Genomic DNA, 25,317 nt, shown 5'->3' with positions numbered 1-25,317 from the left:
AAGAAAACTTGCTAGTAAATATGGAGTAAATGCAGTGAGTTACAGATAAGAAGTAATTGCTTACATGGAGAGGTTGCGGATAAGTTCTATGGAGCAGAAGGTGTCTAGCCTCTCTGTAATCAACCCTGGGCTGAGCTTCTCCCACTTGCTGGGTTGCAAGTCTTTGTAGTACTTAACTGCCTATTCCTGAGACAAAGAGAGTGTGTCTTGGTTCAGAACTGTTCCCAGGACTGCTTGCAGAGTGTGCCTCTCCTCTTTCCAGCTCTAAAGCAGTCACCAGAGAAGTGATTGTTAAAAGTGTCTCGATTAACAAATGAATCTTCTTTCCTCCATTCTTCACGCCAGATTGCTAGAAGTCTAGTTTTTGCATTTCTTTTCCCTACCTTCCTGTAATGATGAGCCAAACAGCTTCAAGGGAAGAGGAAAAGGTACAAAACCACAGGAGCAAAAATCTACACTTGGTTCTGTCACTCGGAGTGTATCCTAGAAACCACAGATCTGTATTCAGCCAAGCATGAAGTGTTTCTCTCTCAACCTTCTTTCCTAGGATGCCCTCCCCTTGCTCCCTTCCTCCTGGACCTTATATTCAGTTATCCAAGACAGAACACTGCCAGGACCCAGACAGGAAGTCAGGGGGAGGAGGCAGCAGCTGTTGTATTTGAATTTCGGACACAGTTCATATGGCTTCGCTCCCTGACAGAGCTTCTCTACCCAGGGACGCCAAAGACAGCAGCTCAAATTGGAGTGTCCCTCCGTCTGGCTGCTTTTTGTTGTCCCTGGAATATTGTGACACACACACCCCCCCCACCCTTAATATTTCTGCGGTGCCTTCTTCAGTCTTCGGTTGGGCAATTATCCTCTCCAGCGGCAGTTCTGTAGCTGCTACAGCCTCTGACATCGCCATCTAGCCTCTCCTAGGGCTAGAGAGCGAATTTGGGAAGGGGGTCTTTCCAGACACACAACCTTAGCATAGCTTCTCACCTTCCCCTCCTTCCTTCATTTTTTGCTCCGTGTTATGGTTTCAAAATGACAAGAGGGGGAGTCCGCAAGTTTGGGGGCACCGGGTGAGGAGTGGAGTCGCCTCCCTCCCCGGACACACTCTCCTCCTCCGTCCTTCCTCCTCCTCGTTCCCGGGGTGGAGGGGCTTGGGCGCTGAAAGGATTAGCAGGGCGGGCGGAAACTACCTCGCCCTCCAACCGCAGCCGAGAGTTTCTGGGGACCAGGAGACACGTTAAGATTCAGAAGCCCTGGCCAAGCCGCGGAAGCCTCGGAAACCTGCGAGTTTCATCCAAGAAAAAGCGCACCGATATTCCTTCAACCCCACGTGCTTTGGCTCAGCCTCTTAGCACCCCACCCCCTGGAATCCATTTTAGCTTTCTTTTTTATTATTATTAATATTTTTAATCATTACTATATATATTTTTTCTTTCTTTCTTTCTTTCTTTCTGAAGAGAGACATAGGAGGGGAACGGGAGCGAGGTGTTGTGGGGTGGGAACGAAGCGTTTTGATTAGAGATCTCCGGGGAGAAGATTGCTCTCCCCAGATGCTGATTTCCAAAGCACTTGACAATCACCGGCAGAACCCGCGAGCGGGCGGCGGCGGCGGCGGCGGCCGGGGGGCAGCTCGAGCCCGGCGCTGAGTCCTGCCTAGTCCGCCCTAGACGGACGCACGCGCCGAGACCCGGCCGGGACCTGCCCTCCATCCCGTGCCCTGGAAGAAGGCGGCGGGCTCTACCTCCCGCCGGTGGGCGGGCGAGGCTTGAAGGCAGCGCGAGTGGCGGTGGCGGCCCCCGACAGGGCTCCGGTGGCGCGCGGTGAGCGGCGGCGCCCCCAGCCCCGGCCCCACTCCCGGCTCCGACGCGGCCGGGAGGCGGCCGACACGACCTCGGCTCCCGGGGCTCGCCCCGCAGCGTCCCGGGAGCATCTGCGCGCCCGACCCCGCGCTCCGCGGAGAGGGCGATGGGTCCTAGTCGGGACTGAGCGCCCCTACCCCTCTCCTCAACCCCTCGGGCCTCCTCCCTCTGCCTCCTCGAGGGCGAGCCGCCGTCTGCGCCGCCCCTTCCCTCTCCCGTGTCCCCAGCTCCCCTTCCCGCTGTCCCCTCCCTCCCCGGACCCATTCCCCGGGCCACCATGGCCGCGGCCATCGCCAGCGGCTTGATCCGCCAGAAGCGGCAGGCGCGGGAGCAGCACTGGGACCGGCCGTCTGCCAGCAGGAGGCGGAGCAGCCCCAGCAAGAACCGCGGGCTCTGCAACGGCAGCCTGGTGGATATCTTCTCCAAAGTGCGCATCTTCGGCCTCAAGAAGCGCAGGTTGCGGCGCCAAGGTCTGTGTGGGTCACTGTTGGGAGGCGCGCCCTCGGACCTCTCCCATCTCCCCACCTGCATGGGGCCTCTTGGGGCTCCCCTTTCCCTCCCCCCGTCTCTCAAGAGCCCCCCCCACCCCCCACCCCCTAGTCTCCCTTCGGAGCGCTGCTAGCGCCTTCGCCCGCCCGTGGGAGCTGGGAACCTGCTCTCAGGCAACCTGTAGCCACTGAAAACTCAACCCCGCCGGGAGCCGGCAAGTTGGCCGGCTCTTCGCCGGCTGCCTCTGGCTCCCCGAGTCTCCTGCGGGCTGGCTTCCAGGGAAAATCTCTTTCTACTCTGAGGGTCTTGGCTTCCCCCGGGGGTAGCCTCTGACTCCAGAATGCTGGAGAAAGATCTCCGTTAACACAGCGGGGTTTCGGTGCCTGCTTCCAGTCTGATTGGAGGGGTCAAGAATGTCTGTGTGTCTGGCCTCACCTAGCCTCCCAGGTCCCCTGGAAACCTCCTTGGCTCCCAGACCTTGGCGAAATGTGGTGATCCCCACCCCACCCCCGCGCGCCCTCCGCAGGGGCCGGTGTCAGAGGGGTGGAGGGTGTGTGTGAACTAAGGGACAGTTCAGTTGAGATTTACCAGAACGCTGCTTAGCGGGCAGCACTGAGCGCGCTGAAGCCCGAGGTCACATTTTGGGATGCGGAGAGGGGAGCAGAGTAAGGAAGAATGAGTCCGAATTGGGGGTTTGGCGAGGTACACATCCCTAATATGTGCCAATTTAAATTCAAGGACTCGCGAATTACATGAGGCAAAACAAGCAGTTACTACAAGCAGATGACTAGAATAGTTGCCTTACTATACATATTTTTTGAGAAACAACTAGCGCCCAGCATGACCTGCTTTTGCTGCTTTAGAATGTCAGGGTCTGAGAAGGCAACTTAGGAGCAGGAGCCCAACTGCTTTTGTTCATCTCTGCTTGCTTCCGCATCCAGTTGCTGAGGGCGATTGTTTTGAGACTATGTGGGGTGTTCTGTGGGAGAAATGGGGATTGCTTGCTTTTCCTAAGTGGGCTTGGCAGGAAACATCGAAGAATATATTTACATTAATAGGAGTATATGTTTGCCCAGCACATTATATTCTTGGTGCCCAGCTGTATTTGTTTTAAATACCCTGTTGTTCCAAAGACAGGGGAGACAAGCATACGCTATACATGTGTATCTATGTGAGTGTGTGTGTTCTACACATTTGCAGATTTATGACCAAAAGTTTTAATGCTTGTGTTTTTTTTAAAGGCTGTAGCTAAATAGTTTTTTAAAAGACAATAGCTTATTGTCACATTAGAAATTGGAGATTATTTGCTCTTAGAATCAAACTTAAAAGGCAAACATTGGAGAAAAATTAGAGTGGCAGTTCTAAGGAAGATAAAACTATAGAAGTATAATACCTAATTGCATAAATATAATACCTCTTGATGAAGTATTTGGGGACAATATTTTCAGATGAGTGTAGAAGGTATTAAGAAAAATGGGTTTTAATTTTCCACTTTAGCCTAGAGCCTTATTCAGCAAACCTTTCTATTAAGAGCAACTCAATTGTTCTAAACATTGTTGATCCATGCAGTGTCACATTATCTTGACTTACAGTGTTTGCTTCTCCCCCTTTTAAAAATCAGATTCTCTTTTAGAACACAGTTTTCACCAGGTAGAGCTCCAAATTTTGCCATCTACTTGAAGTAAATAAACCTGTTCTCTTCTAGATAAGGTTACTCTAATATAAACAATGATTAAAACTTACTGTGTGTCTTCTTTAAATATACAACCAGTGGATTATTTTGTAAATATGGACAATACATGTTTTTTTCATATTGCATAATGAAGGACGGTGTGCTTTACACTTCTGTATTTTAAGACGGGGATATACCTTTTTTTTTTTTTTTTCCAGATATGGGAAGATATCTGAGCTTCCTAATAGTCTGTTACACCATTTTCAACCCCGACTGCTCTCTTGGTATTTATGAGTTCAAAATGATACGCATGCATCAATGATCTGTAAGAAAAATACATTTGAGGTCACTTCTGCTCCCTTATTTCCCAAACAAATGATAGGTTAAAAGGAAATTTCACCGGGACCTTTCCTTTTATCCTCTTTATACTTCTCATATGTAAAGAAATATATTCTTTTGTGAAGAAAAATATAGATATATCTCTGGAGCATCAGACATTAATTTATTATTACTAATTTAAGCAAAATAAATATTAAAACTTTATATTATGTAAGTTATGTATTGATATCTAATTATATGATTTTATATTACATATAGCTCTATATAGTTATTTCATTATTTAATTAAGTGCTCTTTAAGGAAATATTTTTTAAGCATAGTTATCTTACCTCCAAACTCACTCTTTGCATCGGAACTGCCCTCAGGAAACTTAAAAAATCTGATTTATTAATTTAAAGATAAAACTTTTAGGTATGACAGTTTTACATATCTTCATATTTGAACGTCATTAATTTGACAAAGAGTTACTGAATCTTCCTCCTATGTCAGGTGCTGTTCCAGGTGTTATGTGTAGAGCAGTAAATAAAACAAATGAAGTCCCTTCCATCATGGAAATTACAAATAGGGGGTAAAAGCCAATGCATATGGAAAGGAACAAAATAAAAAACTCAAAGCCCTATAAAGAACAAAGAGGGCTGAGGCTGCTGGAGTGAGGGTGGTGGGAGAGAAATCTAATTAGATCAAGAATGCAGGGTGGGCCACGCTTGCATTGAGTATGGCTTGCATTTACTTACGTGCTTTTGGTTGGAGCCCTATCCCCCACTCTGATCAGCTCCTACCCTCATAGAAGAGTGATTTTTGCACCAGTTGTACCATTTTGTCCTCTTGTAAAGGACAGGAATCTAGATGGCTTTTGGGGATTGTGTGGGCACCGTGACTATCCCACCTTTCCAGATTCATCTCTCTCTACCTTCCCTACCTCCAAAGACTCCAAACACCATTCAAAGTTCCTAAAGTTAGCCACATGCTTTCAAATCCCTGTTCTTTTGTTTGTGCTTTACTCTGTATGGAATCTTCTATCTTCTATCTTCACCTGTTGAAATTATCCCCATTTCTTAAAGCTTGGAAATGCCATTGCCTCTAGGAAGTCTTCCTTTATTGCAGAGAAGTAAGAATAGTCCTCCTGTGGCATTTTATACCTCACTATCATTGTTTATGCCTGATAATAATTAATTGTGCCCCATTCCAAGATGTGGTTAACTGTCATTAAGAGCAAAGTCTGTGTTTTCTGCACTTTCATAGACTCTCAAATCTTGATAGAGTGTCTGCCATGGCCTGGGTACTTGGCATTGCCCTTGAGTTGAAGTGAAATAGGGAAGGTCCACAGGTCCAACGCTAAAAGAGTGTTCTTGAACCACAGTACTCCAAATATACCACTTTAGAAGTATATATACTTTTCAAGTTTTTATATATTTTTTCCTCTCCATATATATCTATATCTATATCTGTATCTATATATATATATTAGGAATCTAGACACCTTTATATATGTATATATAAATATATATTTCTCCTCTCCATATATATATATGTAGTAGGAATCTAGACACACACACACACATATATATGTAACTTACCCCTTTTTTAAGGGACTAGTGGGTGATTACATAGAACCAACCTCACTTTAAGGCTTAACTAACTTATGAAAATAGATATTTAAGATATCTGTTAATTTAGCTAAAGAAAGAAGAGGGCACAAGGAAATCAACTATTTGCAAATAGTTTTATTTGAAATCTTCACCTTTTTTGGTAAAAAGTGAAAAACTAAAATAGAAACTGCAAGCAATGATGTATAATGAAGAATTTATCCTAAAAGTGTTACATTTTCATTATTAATTTTTAAACCAAAACAAGAACCTTTATTGCTTGTAAGACAATACCTTTCAAAATTTTTAGTGTGGCTAATGCAATTGTTTCTTGAAATTTACTTTTCTTCGCTACTCTCATCATAGGAGCCAAGGTATCATGTGTCATGTACGTTTAATCAGTAGTTGTGTGCATTTCTTACTAGCACATTTTACCTGAAATAAATTACAGGATGTCATAAGAAACAAGGAAAGAAAAATGAGCTACTTAAAATTTGTTTTCATGTTATTGTGTAGTATAAAAAGCAGAAATATATGTATGCTTATATCAACAAAACTGCTTTGTTCCAGTGTGATAGTGAAACCCATAAGTTATCCTAGGAAAAATGGTCTTCCTTTTTACAAGAAGGAAAGGAAAGATGTAAGGAAAGATGTGTCCACCTTCTCAGGAAATAATCAGCAACAAAGAGTCATCAAAAGACCACCATCCTTTGTGCTACTATTTCAGAGCCATGTGAAAATACAGACCACCTACTCATATTGGCTGTTTAGGTCAAAATAAAACAAGGGAATATTTTTCCCTCTAAGTATCATCCTTCTTTTCTTTGGAGAGTGTATTTTTTTTTTTTTTTTTTTTAGTTTTCTAAGGCCATGTACGTGGGAGTCTTCCTACTTATCTTTTGATAATACCTGTTGCTAACTTGTTGATAATCAGAATTTTATTATTTGTTAGTTGCATAAAGGTAAGATAAAGATCATAGTTTTTCTTAACCGAAATGTCTAATTTTTCAACAAGCATATTTTGTCAAATGCAGGGTTCCTAAGTGAGAGCTTTTATGGGAGCTTTACTGAATTGGTAAACAAAACAATGTTAGAGACTTTTTAAGAAGTTGACCCTTGCTTATGCATTTTTTCTGTGCCTTAATTGTTATGATTTCAACATTCTACATTTGCTCTAGGCTTCTGAAAATGGTTGATACCACAGAGGTGCAATAAACTAAGAAGTGGTACAGCAAGTGAAGTGTAAGACAACATAGTAGTTTAGGTAAGATTTAAGGTTGAGTAAGATGATTTGCGTTGGGTTGAGTTAGGCTCATAGGTTGAGTTTACGTGTATTGAGAAAATAATACTGCCTGGTGAAGAAATCCTTTGATAGTTCATAATACAAGACTTCAGAAGCACCACTCCACCCCAAATCCACCACCAGGTTACCATTATCAGTTACAGGTTTCACTTTTTATTTCAAATTAGTAGAGTTGTTAATGTAGTTCTTCTACATTTAGCCCCCAAATTCTGTTCTTCTGTTAACAGTTTTATACTATATAATGTTACTATAAGAAAATTGTTTTCAAGTAGACATGAACCTCCCCTTCCCTCTCATCAATGTAAAATGATGTCTTTTAAACTTGATTTGCTTAACTTAAAAATAATGGCAGATATTCAAAGGAAAAGGTGGGTGACATATTTTTCAATCTGATTTATCTACTTAGTTTTTAGAATCTAGGTTTATTTCTAGGTATACTTTATCTTACTTTCTTCCCCAGTTGTGAGAAATTTTAGCCAAAACAGACTATGACATTTCAGCAATATAAATTTGTATATGATGTTTTAAATGTTGTCATTAGCACTCAAGGGCTAAAAACACAAAACAAAAGCATAATGGAAACTCAAACATATAAAAGACCATTTTAACAAGGTTGATGCAATTTAAAGTCAATCACACTGTGTTGGCATGACTAGGAAACAACTAATTTAGTAATTCTACCTATAAAGATTCCAATGTTCATTTTAAGAAACTCCGATTATATGAATATGTTACCATTTACTGTTTGCTGGGAGGACAGCAGTAGACAGTGGTAGTAGGAATCTAGACACCTTTTTAAAAAACCATTTTATGATAGTTATTACTTTGTCATTCAGGGGAAAGACTCTTTGCATAAAGCTATATTGTGTGAAATATTTGTGTGGAGTATGTGTTTCACCCTATGCTTTCAAAGTTCTTGGCTATCAGGTGTGACAGGGACTCTTATGGTGTGACAGGGTCATATGGTATGTATGATGGGGTTACTGCCGCTTAAAAGTCAGTGACTCACCACTGCCTGGCATATAACAAACCCTGCACAAGCATTGGTTGAATGAATGAAAAGTTGTGTATTTCTTAGGATTTACATCTGACATAGAGTGACCATTGAGATCAGTGTGCACATAGCAGTGACCCTAATTGAGGGGACTTAATGTGTTTATCAACTGCCTACATGGCATCCTGTGTCAGGCACTGTACCATGGAGTACTAGTTCATCTTCACAACAAATCTGTATGGTAGGTACATTACGTTATCTATCCATTGATACACTAAATTATCCATTAATGGATGATACACTAATATTATCTACCCATCCATTTTATAAATGAGGAATCATAAACAAATAAAATGGTTAATTAACCAAATTCATATATCTTTGAAGAGTGGGGCTGAGACTGAAACCCAGGTTGCCAGGCTGACACCAGCGTCCCTGCTCTTAACAAATGCCAATTCTCGATTGTCACATACTTTATTTCGTTATCTCAATTAGTTGAGATACATCAGCATTTCACAGCAAAGGAAACTGAGGCTCATAGAGTTTGCATTTTGCCAAAAGACTTACACCGGAGCAAAGTAACACCAGCAGAATTCAGAAACAAATCTGCCTGTCCTTAAATCCTCTATTCTCCCCACTACTCAACACTTCCAGTTCTTCATGACATTTTGAACTTGTCATTAATGGGAGACACCTTACTGTTAAGTCCTGTAGTAGATGTTCAATGTATATATCTGGTTGTTGGATACATGCAATAGTGTATTATTAACTTTTTAAAATTGAAGGTGTGAGAAGGCTTGCCTGGAAGTAGAAACTTATTTGTAGGCTTTGGCAAAAGAGACCAAAAAATGTGCCGTATTTCACCAAGCCATTTTTCACATAGGGATGTAGCTTTGATTTTCTAACAAGTGTCTGGATGTGATATTAGTTGATGCTATCTCCTTGGTGAATTGCAACAGTGACCTGAAACTCTGAAAAGGATTAATTTGGAGTGCTCTCATTAGCATGTAATGAATTTTAAGTTAAGTCTTCCATTAATTTTTTATTAATTTTCCTAGATTATATATTTTAGACATTTCTCATTTCTAACAAGATGCTTTATTGGTTACATTCCTTACTGGCCTTATTGTACATGATAAACTGAAACAAACCACTACGGTTACAGAGTCACAAATTAATCGTGAAAATTACAGATGGTTAGAAAACTAGATACTGTGTGTTGTATGCTGCTTTTGAATGAACACATTGGTTCAGAGTTCTTGTCTAATGAGTTCTTAGATCTTGTTCTTACTACTGATACCAGAAGAACATAATGTAGTCAAGTCTTAGTCATGTGTAAATTGTATTATGCACTTTATAAAAATTGCACACAGATGAATATTTAACTCTGAGACAATATTTCAAGTCTAGTTATATGTTATTTGGGCATTTTATTGACTTATACTATCTGACTTTTATTTTCTTGTTCACCTTACTTACATGGTAAAACTAACTGGGTAATCTAACCATCAACCTATTTTTGTGCCTGTACATACACAGCTGATTTCGGCTGAAGAGAAAACATACATACACATGGGTTGTTCCTACTTTAAATTCGTAGTCAATTACATCAAGTGGGCCCCTAGTACATAAAAAAATCTATTTCTATTTAACTAGATGATTTTCTTATCTTCTTTCTCTTTAAACCTCTTGGACCTACTCCCCCAACCCCACACTCAACTACGTTTTTTCTTCTATTTTTTTGAGAAAATAGAAATAATAAAAAATAAATTTTCACGTACTCCACTACTGGCTTTTACAAACCGATCTGCATATCTATCCATTTACTCCTCTTTTTCCTCCTGAACTTGGGGATGAACTCTTAGTGCTTCTGTTTAAGGTTAAGACCACCTCCAATTGAGGGATAGATCCTTTCTCCTACTCAGGGACATCAATCCAATAATTTCCCACTCTCTTCTGCATCATATAATCTTCATATTCTACCATCTTATTCTGATCAAAATATAAATATGCTGTGATATATCCCATCTTAAAAAGTAATCTTCTCATGATGGTACATTCTTCTCTAGCTACTAAATCAATCGTCTTTTGTCAGCAAAACTCCTTGAAAAATAGATCTCCAATTTTTCTCCTCCTGTTCTCTCTTGAACCCTTTCTAAATCACATTTTTGCTCCATCAAAACCATTCATGATGATCACCTTTTCATAGTTATGATGTATCTGGATTAATTGTTAATACATTAACTATTGCCATCATGCAACATGACGCCGTGCCAAACACTATTAGTACTCAGTTGGGAATCAGGTATCATTAGAAGGCAATGCTTAATGTTTCCTTACTTGGGAAGAATATTATTTTCATCACATATATTTGTATTGGGCCTGAACAACTTGTCTTCATAAAACAGAATTTGAATGATCTTTCTAAGAATTAGCCTTTTAATTTTTTGTCTGTACAAACATAATGGATTTGTGACTAAGTAATCATTCATTTATAAACTCTTCAATTACTAGCATAGCCAGCAGTAATAAGCAAATTAAAATATTTGGTTAATATCTTAATAAACATCACTCAGATTCAAGCATTATACACAAAGAAATAGTTATAAATATAAGAAGGAGCATTTGACAGTTTATTTTCTATATATGAGATGTTTTCGCTGATATATTCGGTTTTAAGTAATGCTAATGGGTTCTCTTATGTATCTACCTATTATATGTAGATACACAGTTATGAGATCTGGTGACAAAGTTAAGGTAACTTTTTTACATTTGTGTTTTTGTTTTTGTTTTTAAATCTCCTATTGGAATGACAAACAGCTTTTGAGATATGAGAAATGGCAAAGTGCTGGCAATTAGAGTTTAAGAATAAATTCATAGACAGAGTTCTGTTGTCTCTTCTTGTTAGGTTATCGGGGGCCATATGTAACCACTGAGTTCAGTAGCTATGACATGCATGTAGTGTCTTTTCTCAGGACACTTTTGAATGTTTGGTGGGCAAATGCCCGGTTTCTTCAGAATGCAACAATTTTCTCCCTTTGGAAAAGGTCTTTAAAAGAGTCAGAATTTCATGGGACTTGATGTCTTTTTATCCCTCCACATGCCTCATTTTATCTCTTTAAGTTTAGGTAAATAATTCCTGCCTAGCCTTGGCTACATCGTGCCCTTTAAATATGTGTTCGTGGCTTTTTATCCTCCTCACCATTTGGCCAACTTATAATTATTTAACTCTATTACTATTTCTGCATAAGTAAATGCCACTAGCCCCTTAATCGTTTCTGTGGCTTAGATGGTTCAATAATTACCTCATCCTTATTCCAGCAAACGAGAGAGCTGCTATTTTCATGAAGAGAATTTCATGCTGAGGCCAACCCTGGTGCAGAGAGGATTGCATTTGCTGTCTCCCTTCTTGCTGGGGCCGGGCTCCGACCTGAATGGAGGGATGAGGAAATTGGACAAGTCTACACAAGACAGAATTATTTCTCTTGGCTTCATGCCTGACAAATTGAAGGGAAAAAAGCAGGGAAAGTAATCAAACATCTTTACTGCATCCGCTAGGATTAGAAGCATTATATGCCGCGTCTCTTACTTCTCCCAACCATTGGAAATTGGTGGTATTATTTTCGTTTTCATGGATGAGAGGAGATGAAATAATTTTTCTAGAGACTTGCACATGGCAGAAGTAGTATTTCAATGCAGTTCAGGTCTAACTGATACAAGGTGTATGTTTTTAGAATTAACCCAGTGGATCTTAGGTAATAATGGTATTCAGCATTATATCCCGGTGTCTTCCTAGATTTATCCTCCAGATGGGCTAGAACGTCGACCACAGGGTCTGCCTCTGTTCATCCTTCCAGGGTTTGTATGCCAGGAGACGGTGCTGCGGCAGCTGCTGTGACCGGTGGTGTTACCCGTGATAACCACCCCACACAGGAGTATGCATCCGGCTCTACCTCCAATTTCCCATCTCTGTCTGATGCTTGGGACACCAGGGCAGCGCCCCGTGCAGAACGGCAGAGCTTAGACACATTCATTCTGTAGTCTCTCAGACTTTCTTTCTGGAGTGAACCATCCCAGACGGTGTGGCAATGTTGAAGTTTTCCTGGAAGGTTTGGAGGATTGTATGTCTGTCAACTTTGGTGTTCTTCATCCCCAGGCCTTTGCATTTTGGAAAATTATAAAAGTAATACAGGTTGCTGAAGTTTGGAGAATATGGCATTAATAAGCAAAGCTGTCCTCTTCCTCTGCTACTGGTGCTGAGCTAACACAATTTTTAATCATTAGAAATGTCCCTGGTATCCAGATGCTCCCATGACTGTTTTCATTTTACTTGCCGGATGGTTTATTGTTGTGTGGTCAAGTGAAACAGACTCAGAGGACGATGTTAAGCACTTTTTGCAACTTCTACACCAATAAATCAGCCCAAAGGTAAAATTTTCATTTCTGCCTGGGTTTTTCTTTTGCCCCATGACAGTAGTACCAAAGATTATCTCAACCCCATCTCCCTGAGCTCATTAGTTTATAACATAAATATTCCCATTTATTCACTTTCTTTAAAAAAGCAAACACAGCACCTTGTGACGTCACAGCTGTTAAAGGTTAACCCAACTGTTATCAGTGTTGGCTGGCTTCATGCTGCTGTTCCTTGTTTCTGCCCCCTACACAATGCCCATTGTCATCTTCTGAGGCAGGCTCATTGATTTTTTTCCTTAAAAAGTGAATGCAAGGAAATACCCCAAATCTCACCCACACTGCATCTCTGCACTTCCATCACTATTATTTACCACCATCCCTATATAGCCCAGCCATTCCCACACACCAGTCTGTGGTGCCCCGGGGCAATGGGGAGAGTGTGGGCTCGGGCACTGGAATCTGCCTTCTACTGGCTGAGCAATTCAGACAAGTCTGTGACTATGCGGAGACCTCCACGCAATGAGCAGCATGGATAAGATGATCTGGAAGACATCATTTGGCTTTACATTCCTTTGCTCACTTGTTTAGAGGCCCATATGGGCTCGGCCTTAGAAAATCAAGGCAGAGATAGGTTTCTTTGCACTGGTTTGTGCTTACAGCAAAAGGCCCTCTGAGGAGCAGAATCATCCGCTCACTGGTCTGTTCTCAGTGTCTGTTGCCCTGTTCCCTTGCCCCAGAATCCCATCCCCTCCTGCTTCCCCAGCCCTTGTGCTTCCTAACTTACTTTGGACCCATACTTCCTGTTGGCTGTTTACTAAATACAGCTGGAAAACAATTGGCTAATTATCCGTATATGCTATATTTATTCTACTTCTTATAATTTACAATACAATTACAATCTTATCTGTTAAGTTTGAGACAATTGCTAAGAGCGCTTCTCTCTCTCTCTCTCTCTCTCTCTCTCTCTCTCTCTCTCTCTCGCTGTGTGTGTTTGTGTGTAAGAAAGTATGTTGTGTATGTGTGTAAATTAGAAGATTAGCATGAAGAACGCTGTGTGATGCAGATACTACATGAAGCATAAAAGCAGAGAACTAAGTATGTTCAATTCCAAATTTATATATATTTTAAAAATTGATGTGCTCAGCCTCCTATCCCCCCACCCTTGTTGTTACCACACTCTGCCTTTAGGCAGATAAAAGCTACCATTCTCCTAGATTCACAGATGTGATACTAAGATAGAAAGTAAAAAAGAAGCCTGCTGAAGACTCTAGTAAAAGTCAGTTTAAGGCCTCCCGGTAACTTCTAGAACTCAATTCTTTCAGATACCTTTATTTGTTTTACCTTGACAAACTTCATTATATTCTTTAGGGGTTGGCATCTGCACAGATTTTTTTTTTTTCTTTTTTACAGCTTTGATACATATGACCCATACATATGACTGGGTCATATGTATCAAAGCTTACTAGCAACTAAGCTAAAACCCATTTGAAGGGATTAAACCTTCAGTGAGGAAATACAAAAACAGTGACAAGTCCAGAAAGAAAGGCATAACTAAAATGAATGACTACACACACACACACACCCCACAATCATCATCCCCACAACCATGATCTGCAACATAAATGAATGTCAAGGTGCCCATAGGAATTTCAATCTGCATTTTTAAGTTCTGTTAAGTAATATTGAACACATTCCTAAAGAACAGCATCCCATCCCGTAAGTGGCAACAAGAATGCATTTAAGGAAAGCGATAAAAAGAAATCAAACGGAAAGCTGGAAAATAATCTAGATTGGCAGGACTAGATAGACGAGAAAAATAAAACCATTGGATATTAACCAGTTGGAATTGACAGCAGCAGCCAGCTTTCTTCGGAAGAGAAGCAGAAGCACTAAATAAGGGAACTTCTCAATTTTAAGAAGTTGAATTAATCAAACATAAGACTAAAGCTATTGGATTTGTATCAAAAGTGCTGGTTTTGAAAGTAGGCCAGACTGATGTGCTTCTGATCAGCGACCAGCCAGTGAAGCTTCAGAGTCTCAAACACCATGACAGGGCTTGGAACAAGTAAAAACATTCTTTGGTAAAAATCTCAGCAAATAGTAATTTTCCTAGTGAAGAAAATATTTACAAGTCAGGAGGATTCCTTTATGCTTCAGGGAGTTGATTATTCTGTGGTTATTAGCACTTGCATCAAGGTGATTCTGTTTAAAGAATGCATTACACACAGGTGGTTTGATTAAACAAACTGGTTTCATGGCTGCCGTATCAATCAATAGTGGGTGCAAACATTTTGTTTCATGAGGAAAAATATGGATGAGCGATATACTGTATATCCTGATATGGGGTTTCAAATGGCAGTTAAGAAACTATATAGCACAAAAAGGAATTTTTGATACCTGTCTATTGGGTTTCTTTTTTTTTTTTTTTAAAGATTTTTATTTATTCATTTGAGACACAGAGATACACAGAGAGAGAGAGCATGAGCAGGGAGAGAGGCAGAGGGAGAGGGGGAAGCAGGCTCCCTGCTGAGCAGGGAGCCTGATGTGGGACGCGATCCCGGGACTCCAGGATCATGACCTGAGCCGAAGGCAGTCGCTTAACCAACTGAGCCACCCAGGCGCCCCCACTCCATTTTTTTTTAAAAAGGATTTTATTCATGTTTATTGTTCATAAAATTTGCAAGACTATAAAATCCAGGAGACAACCTAACAGATTAAGTGTTCCTCTCCAATTTTTGGGAAACACTATAATTCTTTTTATCCATCTCTAGCTTTCCTTTTTTAAGAAGGTGTTTGGTTTTTTGTTGATTAGAAAATCCTCTCAGTATTTCTCATGCAAGACTACAGTTGAAAGTGTAAAAAATTCCTTGCGTGAACACTCAGCAGGTTTATCAAATGACCTATAGCTTGAAGATGATGCGTATGTCTAATGCTATCCTGATTTTAAAATAGGTATTTTATTGATATATAACATGTGCATTGAAAGTGCACATATCACATACAACTTAATGAATTTTCACAAATGAATACATTTGCATAAGGACCACTTGGATCAAGAGCAGAACAGTGCCCCAGAAATCCCACTCACCGGACTTTCCAATCAATAAACCCTAAAGGTAGGCACCGTCTTGACTTCCAACACAATATATTAGTTTTGCTGGTTTCAAAACTTTATACAGGAGTGCCCTGGTGGCTCAGTTGGTTATGTGTCTGACTCTAGGTCTTAGCTCAGGTCATGATCTCAGGGGGATCAAGCCCCAGGTCGGGCACTCCACTCAGCAGGGAGTCTGCTTCAGGATGCTCTCTCTCCTTCTACCCCTCTCCCCTGCTTGCTTGTTCTCTCTAAAGTAAATGGATAAATCTTAAAAAAAAAAAAAGGAATTTTGCTAATAAAATATATTTGATTTCAGGCACCTGGGTGGATCATTCAGCTAAACATCCAACTCTTGATTTTGGCTCAGGTCATGATATCATAGTCGTGAGATAAAGCCCCACGTCAGGTTCCTTACTTGGTGTGGAGCCTGCTTAAGATTCTCTCTCTCTCCCTTTGCTCCTACCCTCCCCCAAATTCATTCTCTCTCTCTCTAAAAAAAAGTGGGAGGTGCACCTGGATGTCTTAGTCGGTTTCACATCTGCCTTTGGCTCAGGTCATGATCGGGCCCCACATTGGGCTCCCTGCTCAGCGGGGAGTCTGTTTCTCCCACTGCCTTTGCCCCTTCCCCCGACTTGTGCTATCTCTCTCTCTCTCTCTCATAAATAAACAAAATCTTTTTAAAAAGCTTTATATAAATGATATCATTCAACATGTGCATTTTGTATCTGGCTTCTTTTACTTAATAGTGTTTGGAGATTCATTAATGTTATCTCTGGGAGTTGTTCATCACATCTATAGTGATATCCCCCTTTTTCCCCTAATATTGACAGTTTTTGCCTTTTGCCTTTTCCTTTTTTTCTGGAACAGTTTTGTTAAGATATATTAAGTTTTATTCATCTTTTTTTAAAGAAGCCACTTTTGGCTCAGTTTCTTCCATTTTTGTGTTTTATTAAATTCTGGTCTTAATTATTTTCTTCTATTTTCCTTAGACTAAATTTGCTGGTTTTTTGTTTGTTTTTACTTCTTGAGAGTATAAATTGTAAGCTTACTAATTTTAGGCCTTTAAACATACATTTAATTTTATACCGTAAATTTACCTGTAAGCATTTACCTTTAGCTGCAGTGCACACGTTGTGCTGTGCTATGTTTTAATTTGCATTTAGTGATGCACAAGCAGTGTGGGGGGCCAGAGAGGGGAGGGGCAGAGGGAAAGGGAGAGAGAGAATCTTATGCAGGCTCCATGCCCAGCGTGGAGCCCAATGGGGGGCTTGAACTCATGACCCAGATATCAAGACCTAAGCAGAAATCAAGAGTCAGATGCTTAACCCACGGAGCCACGCAGGCACCCCTAGTAAGATATTTTCTAATTCCCATTGTGATGTATTCTTTTACTCATGATTATTTAGAAGTTCTCATTTAATTTTCAAATATTTAGGGATTGTCTAGTTATCTTTTTTATTAAAAAAAATCACTAGATTGGTAGGTCAAATCCACTATAATCTGAGAACAAATGAAATATAAGGATTGAAAACACAATTTTTTCCAGTAGCCACATCAACTACATTAAGTTCGTTAATTGTGCAGTTCAAGTTTGTCTTTTAAAAATTGATTTTCCATGCATGTCTCCACTTTTGTCAGTTACGGAGACAGCAATGTTAAAAATTTCCCATTATGATTGTGGATTTTTCTGTATCTCATTTAGCTATCTCATATCTCAATTTTTGCCTTCTTTACAGGTTAATATGAAATGATTATATCTCACTGGTAGACATGCCCTTTCATCATAATGTCTTGCTTTTTGCTTTAATATTTACTTTGCTTGCTACTAATGTAACTACATCAGCTTGCTCTGGTTTAGTGTTTGCATACTGGTTATTTTTCATACTTTTAACTTTTCTATATTCTTATAATTAAGGTGGGTATCTTGTAAGTATGAATTTATGTTTGTTTTGCTTTAGTTTTTGCTTTAAATACACTCTGACAATCTCTGACTTTTAATTAGAATATCCGGTCTGTTTACATTTAATGAAATTACTTAACAGTAACATTTAACATTTGTTTTCTATTTGTCCAATCTATTCTATTTTCCTGTTTCTTTGTTTTCTTATATTATTTTAATGTGGTCATGAATATTATTTATTAATCCATTTTCCACCATTAGTAACCTGAGGTTTATAAAGCCATTACAATATATTTTAGTGGTTACCTTGGATATTACTACATTTAATGTTGACTTATAGAGTTTGATATAAGTTTGAATATTTTTCACATTTAATATTAGGGCCTTAGTATAGTTTATCATTTAGTCTCTCTAGGGTTTTTGTTTGTTTCTTATTGTCATGCTTTTATTTCTATGTATATATAAAACTCATAAGAAATTATTTTTATGTTATAGACTCAATATTTATTAAAATATTTATCCTTGCTCTTTATTTTTTCCTACATTTTTATGTTTTCATCCAGGAAACACTTTATTTTCTGTCCTAAACATCTCTTTTATTATTATTATAATGGTTATTATTTTAGTTCAGTCTATTTGTTATTAATTCTGTCAGTTTTGTTTGAGTGAACGTTTCATTAGTTTGTCTTTGAGTGGTGTTTTTACTGAGTGTAGAATTCTTGATTGGAAGGGTTTTTTCCCATCACATAATGATGTCATCCTGTTGTCTTCTGGCTTCCATTATTTCCTACTGAAAATTCCACTGTCATCTTACCATTTCTCTGAAGGGCATCTGTACTCACTTTCCTCTGGCTTCTTTTAAGATTTTTCTCACCTTTTATTTCAGTAGTTCTATCATGATGTGCTTAGGTGTCACTTTGTTTGTATTTTTCTTGCAGGAGGTTTGCAACATGTTCTGAACCTGGGATATGAGATTTTATGTCAGCTTCAGATTTCTTTTTATTATATTCACATATTTCAAATATTTCTTCACTGTTCTCTCACTTGTCTTTCTGCGACTTCAATTACATTTGTCTGTACTTTTCCTTATGTCTCCTATGTTCTTACTCCATTTTCTAGATTTCATGTATTTGTGCTTTAGTTTGGATATTTTGATTTGTGTTAGTTTCCAGTTATTTAGTCCTCTCTTCTTTTGTTGTTAAACTCACTGATTTCTTTCTATTATAGTTTTTTCAATTTTGAAAGTTCCATTTGATTATTTTAGTTCTCTGTTTAGATCTCCATCATGTCTTTTATTTTCTTAAACATATTGATCACAGTACATCAAAGTCAAAGTCTTTTAACTCTTATCTGGGTGATCTAAACATCTGTTTTTATTTTCTGTTTTTCTCTTGGATCTTTTTTATTTTTCATAATTTTGGCAATTTTTGAGTACTGAACATTTTGGATAGAAATCTGTAGAAATTGTCTATGATTTTATCTTCCTTGGAGAGGAGATTCTTTGTATGTGTAAGTAATTAGAGTAGGGGCAGAAAACCCCAATTTATTTTAGTATGAAATATATTTGAAGTTGGCTTTCCTGTGTGGGTGCGGGGTGCGGTGTGTGTGTATGTGTATGTGTGTGTGTCTGTGTATGTGTTAGCTTGTCTATTTCTAGTTTGTTTTTTGGCTAAGGAATATCTTTGTAGGGGTTCCAATTGAAATCCTGGATGTTTACCAAGGGCACTACTCACTGGCATGCTGGAGCTCCAATTTAATCTTCAATTTTGTCTCCAATTTTTGTCTCCAACATTGTGGACTGCCAAAAGCTTTGCTCTGATTTTCAGCCTTTTTCCTTCCTCTACTTCTGAAACAGCAAATTCTTGAGAGAAAGAGTGATGTATAATACTGTGCTCACCTCCATATGTTTTCCTTTTCTTTTAGATGTTGGCCCCTCAAGTCCATTGTGTGGTAAACTTTTTAGGACCTTTTTTTTTTTTTTTAAAGACTTTATTTATTTATTTGACAGAAAGAGACATAGCAAGAGCGGGAACACAAGCAGGGGGATTGGGAGAGGGAGAAGCAGGCTTCCCGCGGAGCAGGGAGCCTGATGTGGGACTCGATCCCAGGACCCTGGGATCATGACCTGAGCCGAAGGCAGACGCTTAATGACTGAGCCACCCAGGCGCCCTTTTTTAGGACCTTTAATCAAATTTCTTTCTTTTCTTTTTTAAAGTACCTAGCTTTCATATATGGTATGAAAGTTGATCTTATACTGGTTAGTTGGTCATAACTAGCAGTACAATTGCTTTCCAAATTTTGAATCCTAGCTCTCAGAGAAACTGGCAATTAGGAAATATTATCTTCTTTTTAAGTCACCATATCCTGAATATAGAAAGAAAATCAGTATCTTGACAAAAATTGAGAGAGGTTTTATGATTTATAGGTATGATCAAGTCATGAGTTCCAAAATTTTTTGGAAGTCATTTAGAAGAAAATGTTGGAAGAAAATTCTTGACCAGCTTTTGATTTGATTTGATTTTTTTTAAAGATTTTGTTTATTCATTTGACAGAGAGAGAGACAGCGAGAGAGGGAACACAAGCAGGGGGAGTGGGAGAGGGACAAGCAGGCTTCCCACGGAGCAAGGAGCCCGATGCGGGGCTCGATCCCAGGACCCCGGGACCATGACCTGAGCCGAAGGCAGACGCTTAACGACTGAGCCACCAGGCGTCCCTTGATTTGATTTTTTTAAACATTACCGACTAAAATTTATTTTCAGTTCTAATTTCTAGTAAAATCTGGGACGAAGATGGATATTTTTGTCAATAATTGTTTCTAGATGTACATCTTTTGTATTTCGTATGTGCCATGCTATTATACTGCTAATACTGCCAGATGGAATTATTTTAAGCCTTTTGTGTTCTATTGTAAAAATTGAGTTATTCTTTCATTCTCCAAATTCATTCCCCAACAGTTGCTAACAGCAACAAAATTGTAGATTACCCAACCACCTTCCAGAATGTTAAAAAACACATGGGTTTACCTCGCAAAGAGTAATATAAAGATTTGTGTGTGTCCTATTTTTGCCTTAGCTTTTAAAGTCTGCAAGAAAGATGAAATGGCGAATTCCATGCTCCAGGCTGCAATAAATACTCTGCAACAGGTTTATTCTTACTAACAAATACTCCGGAGAGGCTGGGATAGACTTGACAAGAAATCAGAGTACTTCTAATGAATTCTATGGCACAATTTGATGCTGGTGTTAGCAGAGGCCCCAACCCAAACTTCCTTGGTCTTGAAGAGTTCCTTCAGCTTAGAGTTGTGCACTTCTGAATAAATGACTCAGTCATTCTAACCTTTAGTCCTTATTTGTCGGATGCGTTAATGTAATTGTGTCTATTTTGCTTCCCTCATGAGTAAGACTCAAATGAGATAATGCACATGAGAGTGCTTTGTAAATTACCAAACTTCATGCACATAGTGAGGGCCAAACCTTGGACCTGGTGAGAACATTGAACATATCTATTTGATCAGAGCCCTTGTCTTCTATACACATAACAACACATCTCCCAGCAGATCATGTTTCTAATTTCATTCTTAAGAACATTAATAGAAATCAGTTTGAAAATCTGGACTGGGAGGAAAAGGTAAACGTTGCTGGTTATTTACTTCCTTATTTTTTATCTTTGTTTGAGTTATAGGGTCTTTTCTATGTCTTGCCTAGGAGAAATTTTAAAAGTCATCCAGTTCAATCATCTTATTTTATAGCTAAGGTAACACACAGGGGTCCACACATATGTCTGCCCGTGTGCACCCACATACACACAGGAAAAATAGTAACTTTCCTCAAGCTTTGAGAAAGGATCTGACTTCATTTCTCATCTTTTTCTCTACTTCAAAGTGGATTTCCTTTCCATTCATATACCCCTCTGGTGAGGAGGCAGTATTATCTTCTGTTTGGAATCTTTTATTGCCTCATCACTCCATGAGAAAATCTGACTATTAGAACCCAGTGTTTGTGGGTTCTAATAGTGAATGTGAATGGTGCCCATACAATTGTTGAGGAGCAGTATAATGCCTGGAGAGTGATGCTAGATGAGCAGAGGTGAAATGCATGGGGTGTTGAGGATGCAAAGGGAGCTCTGGAATGTAGGCAAGTATGAAAAGAAAAGACACAACACTTCAGCGTCAGTGATAGTTTTAAATTTTGTATGGGTGTGGAAGGAGGACTGATTTGGAAAACAGAAGGCAAAAGATGTAGATGAGACTGACCTGGTGACATGAACTCAAAATGATAAAAATGTTCAGGGGGCATTATTGTTCTGCCTCAATAGCAAACAAGCATTTTCTGGCTGACTAGCATCCTTTGAAAATGGGTATGATACCCTTGGGGAACAGAGCAGTATATGGGAGTATGAGAACCCATAAGTATATCTTCATGCAGCATCAATTTTAGTTATGGTAAGTAATTTAAAATACTTTATAACAAATAAAAACTGATTATTGATTAGAATAAACCTTTCAAAATTCAAATTTCAAAAAATTTGGGTAGAATCAAGATTCCAAAGGAACTCCTCCTAATCAGGTGCTATTTGGGACTACATCCCTCAGATTCACCAGTAAACATGACCACTTACTTTCCTCTACCACTGAAAGTATTTAAGTAAAAATATTTGAGAATCCCTAGAGCATTTGTGATGTAAAATATGCCTAAAGGTACCTCAGATAGTTCTCACAAATTCCTCCCTCCACATTTTGGCCATTTGACGATCAGACATCAGATGTTGCCCTTTCTAATTCCTAATATGAAGTATAGAAAGTTGATTCTTTGCATATTGATGCCATTCTTACCTTCTATGTTTTCATTTGCTGAAGTGACTTCTCTTGGACAGCTGTGTGTGTATCTCAGTGCCCCTTTCAATGAGAGTAATTATTTTTCATCCGCCTTTAAAATGTTTCACATATTTGAATGATTCTTTGCCTAATGTGAAAGAACGTGTGATATTCATATCCAGGATAAGAACAAGGCATTTGTACTCTGCAAAACCAACTCTGAATGAATGAAGAGGGGAAGGAAATAAAGGGGGAAGCGGAAAAGTGCATAAAGCCTTTCACCTGATAGAATTATGTACTGAAATTGATGACCTTCACTTTGTAAAGGATTTAAGGCATTTGAAAGGAAATGAAATTATCAGACTTTGAAAATCATTGACAATCCAATGAGTTCTTTAAAAATATGACTTAATATACGTCAGAAAAAGTAAAATGATCCTTCCCAAGCAGTCATTAAGAGATTAACGGTGTGTAAGATCTCACATTAAATTTCTGACAAAAGGAAGTATGCTTAGACCTTAATCTAGGGAAGGAAACCCAGAGATAAATATTAATATTAACTGAGTCTCTGAAGTTGAAATATCAAAGATATATTTAAAAAATAATTTATTTTAAAAATCCCAGGTTTAATGATTTGAAAAAAAAGTTCTATGCTGGATAAATTAATATTCTTTATACGGCCCTTAAATGGGAAATAAAAGAAGTCTTACCGTCTATTTTACATTGTTGTGTCAGGTTACAGTAGAATTAATATGTTTTTTCTTTTTCCACAAGAGGCTCTCAATGATGCAAATGCAAATTCTGCCAGAAGGGCAAAATTAAAAGTGCAAATATATTTGAGTCTCCGTGACTGCTCCCATTATTACGGAGTAGAATACCTCCACGTCTTCCTTCTTTTTTAATCTTTTTGTTTGTTTGTTTGTTTTAAGATTTTTTTTATTTATTTGACAGAGAGCCACAGCGAGAGTGGGAACACAAGCAGAGGGGAGTGGGAGAAGGAGAAGCAGGCTTCCCGCCAAGCAGGGAGCCCGATGTGGGGCTCGATCCCAGGATCCTGGGATCATGACCTGAGCCAAAGGCAGACGCTTAACGACTGAGCCACCCAGGCGCCCTAACTTTTTTTTTTTTTAAAGATTTTATTTATTTATGTGACAGAGAGAGAGACAGCGAGAGTGGGAACACAAGCAGAAGGGAGTGGGAGAAGGAGAAGCAGGCTTCCCGCCGAGCAGGGAGCCCGATGTGGGGCTCGATCCCAGGACCCTGGGACCATGACCTGAGCCGAAGGCAGACGCCTAACGACTGAGCCACCCAGGCGCACCTTTTTTTTAAATCTTAAAGTGAAGAGAAAACTTATTAAATATCCAAACTCATTATAGGAAGTTTGAGAAGCTCAATTTCTCAACCAATACCCACTCTAAGGTAATTAATGACAGAGTCTGTCAACAGGTACGTGGCAAGCAGTTTAATGTGTAATAGAGAGCATTTCGGACAGGCAGTAAGTGAGAGTGAACATTCCCTACTCTATACACACCGAGTAGCCCTGGGTGTGCGGCAGGATCTTTTGATCCTGCTTCCTTGTACATCAGACAAAGATGGGTCTCAGTTCCTCCGAAAGTTGGGGGGTTCACTGCACTAACAGGTTCTGTCCACTGTGACTGTTTTATAAACGTAAGGCCCATGTGGGTGGTGTTCCTTCAATAGTGGTACTGGTTACGAAAGTATCATTTACAATAATCACACGAAAGCGAGTTTAATGGTTTACTTTCGTGTGCAACACAACCATTTTAATTTTTTATTTTTATTTATTTTTATTTTTTATTTATTTATTTTTTTAAAGATTTTATTTATTTGACAGAGAGAGACACAGTGAGAGAAGGAACACAAGCAGAGGGAGTGGGTAAGGGAGAAGCAGGCTTCCCGCGGAGCAGGGAGCCCGATGCGGGGCTCGATCCCAGGACCCTGAGATCATGACCTGAGCCAAAGGCAGATGCTTAACGACTGAGCCACCCAGGCGCCCCTCATTTTAATTTTTTAATATTCTCTTCCATATTTGTACATTATTTTAATCATCCTGTGGATACAATCCAATCTTAGCTGGAGAGAGTAAATCTCCATTGAGTTAAGATGTATGAAAGCACCTTTACAATGCTCCAGGGCCATTCCAAATGCAAAGGAAGCCAAAGCCTGTTTTCATTAACACTCTTTCTTAATTATTTTTCCATATTTCTACAAGTGGGAAAGTGATTTTTAAAAGGGCAGGAAAGGTAGGGGGAGGCTGTGGTAGCCAATGAAAGTGCTTATATGAAAACAATGAATCGTGGAACACTACATCAAAAACTAATGATGTGATGTATGGTGACTGACGTAACATAATAAAATTAAATTAAATAAAAAAAAAAAGAAAGTGCTTCAGAAACACAGAGGGCCTACCTATGTGATGCTTCAGGGGGTCAAAAATGTAGTCCTTCCCTTGAGATGCTAACAGTCTGGTGCCAGGGTAATCACTTAGTATTGCTACTGTAATGAATTAGCACAAATGCAGTGGCTTAAAGCAACACACATTTTATATGATTCTGTAGGTTAGAATTCTGACATGGGTCTCACGGGGCTAAAATCCAGGTGTCAGCTGGGGAGGGTATGTGCTCTGGTAAGCGCTGTGAATTGTGCAAGACTGTTGAATCTCAGATCTGTACCTCTGAAACAAATAATGCAATATATGTTAAGAAAAAAAAAAGAAGAAGAAGGTAGTGGGAGGGGAAGAATGAAGCGGGGGAAATCGGAGGGGTAGACGAACCATGAGAGACGATGGACTCTGAAAAACAAACAGGGTTCTAGAGGGGAGGGGGGTGGGAGGATGGGTT

General features: G+C 39.4%; 1 protein-coding gene across 5 annotated transcripts in view; it reads left to right on the top strand.

Annotated features, from left to right (window-relative positions):
* Window positions 1-25,317, top strand: part of FGF14 (fibroblast growth factor 14) — a 586,337-nt gene that overhangs the window by 419,254 nt on the left and 141,766 nt on the right. The window contains exon 1 of one of the 5 annotated variants that reach the window (XM_081815185.1): window positions 2,131-2,323. The exons of the other annotated variants lie outside the window; for them this stretch is intronic. Coding sequence (XP_081671311.1) covers window positions 2,131-2,323 — 193 coding nt within the window. Of the gene's footprint in view, window positions 1-2,130; window positions 2,324-25,317 lie in introns of those variants that run through there. 5 annotated transcript variants of the gene reach the window in all.

This window comes from Leptonychotes weddellii, chromosome 3, assembly GCF_054177405.1.
Source record: "Leptonychotes weddellii isolate Sample4059 chromosome 3, ASM5417740v2, whole genome shotgun sequence".
NCBI classification, from domain to species: domain Eukaryota; kingdom Metazoa; phylum Chordata; class Mammalia; order Carnivora; family Phocidae; genus Leptonychotes; species Leptonychotes weddellii.
Note: the sequence above shows the minus strand (reverse complement) of the source record. Positions and strands in the feature narration are given on the sequence as shown.